This window comes from Cucurbita maxima, unplaced genomic scaffold, assembly GCF_002738345.1.
Source record: "Cucurbita maxima cultivar Rimu unplaced genomic scaffold, Cmax_1.0 Cma_Scf00029, whole genome shotgun sequence".
In the NCBI taxonomy this organism is placed as follows: Eukaryota; Viridiplantae; Streptophyta; class Magnoliopsida; order Cucurbitales; family Cucurbitaceae; genus Cucurbita; species Cucurbita maxima.
In genome coordinates this window covers 1,312,661-1,315,575 of record NW_019272045.1, presented here as the reverse complement: position 1 = coordinate 1,315,575, position 2,915 = coordinate 1,312,661, and the positions used below count along the sequence as shown (strand labels likewise).

Genomic DNA, 2,915 nt, shown 5'->3' with positions numbered 1-2,915 from the left:
AAAAAAAAAAAAAAAAAAAAAAAAAAAAAAAAAAACCGTGAGGCTGACGACGATACGTAACGAACCAAAGCGACAAGAGTTGCTATCTGTGGGTGCCATCCACAGTATGGAGAGTAGAAACTATTTTCTAGATTTTTTTTTCTCTGCATAACATATTGGAAAAATTAGAACTTTGCATCATATTGGAAAAGAGGGAAAATTATTCAACATGACTGCTATCCACAATGTGGTTACCCCCTCGACCACAGGGGGCGCATACAGTTTGTAATCTCTCGTGCATTCAACGCTACAAAACCACCCGTCACGTTCTTCCAACCTTTGCGAGTAATTTCCCAAAACGTTGGAACGATGCAAAATGATAGAATATTGCATACTTGTTACCAAAATCTGCTAGTATTGACCTTTTTTCTTTTCCTGTTTACAGCCAGCAGGTTGGGTATTGCAATGAACTTAGACCCAACAAATCTCTACCCAATAATGCTTGGGGAGACACCAGTATTCAATTCTGCATCAACCGTCGACGAACAAGACAAGTACAGAACACGGTCACCTACGATGACAAGTCCAATAAACACTCATAGATCAGATGACTGGGAACTACCGTACGTGAGGGAAGTCATAAGCAAAGCCGAGCTAGCATTCGAAAAATTCACATTAGGTGTCACTCCAATGCTCATCACTCCCAGTCTCTACAACAATCTGGAGATTGAAGAAAACACAAAGAACAACGATGAACCAGAACATTTCAAGCTCGAACGCAAGATCCTATTCGACTGTGTGAACGAATGTTTAGAACTAAAGGCGAAACAAATAGTAATTGGAAGTTCAAAAACATTGGTTCCATGGCGAAAACTGTTCGAAAATTGTAGCTTAGCAGAGGAGCTATGGAAGGAGATTGAGAGCTGGAAAAGCATGGAAGAATGGATGGTGGATGAACTTGTGGAGAAGGATATGAGTAGCCATAATGGGAAATGGGTCAACATGGATCAAGAAGCTAATGAAGAAGGGGTTGAGATTGAGAAAGGGATATTAAATTGTTTAGTTGATGAATTGGTGAGTGATTTCTTGATTATTCCCTAACTTACTGACTGTTCTTCATGTAGAGGTGGCTGATGGTGGTGGTACTAATGGACTGCCAGACAAATACTGCAGAGGAAGCTCTGATTCTCTGGTTTGGTTCAAGTACTTTCCATCTTCATTAACGGTTCTTATTTTATTTTTATAACAATGTTTCCTTAAAGAAACTTGGCACTATAGGAAAATCTTAGGGTTGGTGAAGATGGGCGATGTTTCGCTTACTTCGTTAAGACTTATATTTAGAGATGTCCATTTTACTCGAGTCTGTCTGGGCGATGTTTCGCTTACTTCGTTAAGACTTATATTTAGAGATGTCCATTTTACTCGAGTCTGTCTTAACGGGGAGGGGATTTCTCGTTTAGATGGAGGATGGGGGAGGGAGTGGGGAACGTTCTTTTTTTTTTTTTTCGTTAGATAAATGGGGTCGGGGATATGATTATATTCCTCTGTCCTTATCCCTGTCCCTGCCTCATCCTCTTTGCTTAATATAAATATATTTTCAACACATGTATACGGGAATTCCCCGTTTAGATGGAGGATGGGGAGGGAGTGGGGAACCGTTTTTTTTTTTTTTTTTTTTTGTTAGATAAATGGGGTAGGAGACGTGATTATATTCCTCGTCCTCGTCCTTGTCTCCGCCTCATTCGCTTCACTTAATATAAATATATTTTCAACACATATATATGGGAATTCTCCATTTACGTGGAAGATGGGGAGGGAGTGGGGAACATTTTTTTTGTGATTATATTCCTTGTTCCCGTCGCTATCCCTGCCTCATCCTCTTTGTTTAATATAAATATATTTTCAACACAAATGGGAATTCCCCAGGATGGGGAGGGAATGATGAATATATATTTTTTTCGCTAGATAAATGGAGTCGGGGACGTGATTATATTCCTCGTTCTTGTATTTGCTCCCGCCTCATCCTCTTCGCTTAATATAAATATATTTTCTAATACATACAGAATTCTCTGTTTAGATGGGAATGGAGAGGCAGTGGGGAACATTTTTTTTTTTTTTTTCGTTAGATAAATGGGGTTGTGGACGTGATTATATTCTGTCCCTGTTCCGCTTCATCCCTTCTCCAATATAAATATATTTTCAATGTATATATACGAATACTTTAGAATAAAGTACTTAGATTTGAAAATGTGATTATAATATTTAAAGTAAAGATTGGTGTAGATTTTTTTAAATTGTTAAATACTATAATGTAATATTTAAATTTGAATTTCTAGAAATTATTATGTTTGCTTATAAAATGTATTGATTTATTATGATTTTTTTAAATAAAAAGTATATTAAAAAATGAATACGGTAAAATAAGTAATTTTTTTAAAAGAATAATAAACAACAAAAAAAATTAACGTTGTAAATTTGATACCTATAAAAAAAATAAATGAAGAATTTTTCGGGAATAGAGAATGAAATAGTGGGGGTAAAGACGAGAAAGGCTTCTCTGTCCTCACCCCGCATCGTTGACATCTCTACAAAATATCTTAAAATAAGAGGTTAGATTCGAGTTCTCGAGCTCATGAGTTTGTTGACCTCGACCTCACTCTAATTTTGACCAAATTTCAATTGGTTTGACAAGGTGAACGATGTGTATTAATTTATGATAAAACGACGTTGTTTTTGTTAATAAAATTAACAATTTACTTATTTTGCATTAAAAAATTAAATTGAGATTTGTAAAGAGACGACAAAATTAAACGTGTCTAAGCATATGTTTAGTGTTAGCCACGTATAAATTTTTTAAACACTATTTTATTTTTAGTTGACAAACAAACATAATTTTTCAAAATAAAAATATTAATAAATGTGTCTTATTATTTTTT

The 2,915-nt window shown here is 35.2% G+C and overlaps 1 protein-coding gene across 2 annotated transcripts in view; it reads left to right on the top strand.

The window, feature by feature from the left end:
* The window catches only part of LOC111465431, a 5,182-nt gene extending 3,843 nt beyond the window's left edge, over positions 1–1,339 (top strand). For both annotated transcript variants that reach the window (XM_023109805.1, XM_023109804.1), the window contains exon 6: positions 425–1,339. In XM_023109805.1, the coding sequence (XP_022965573.1) occupies positions 425–1,080 (656 nt within the window). In that variant the 3' untranslated portion in view covers positions 1,081–1,339. The remainder of the gene's footprint in view (positions 1–424) is intronic.
* The last annotated feature ends 1,576 nt before the right edge of the window (positions 1,340–2,915 follow it).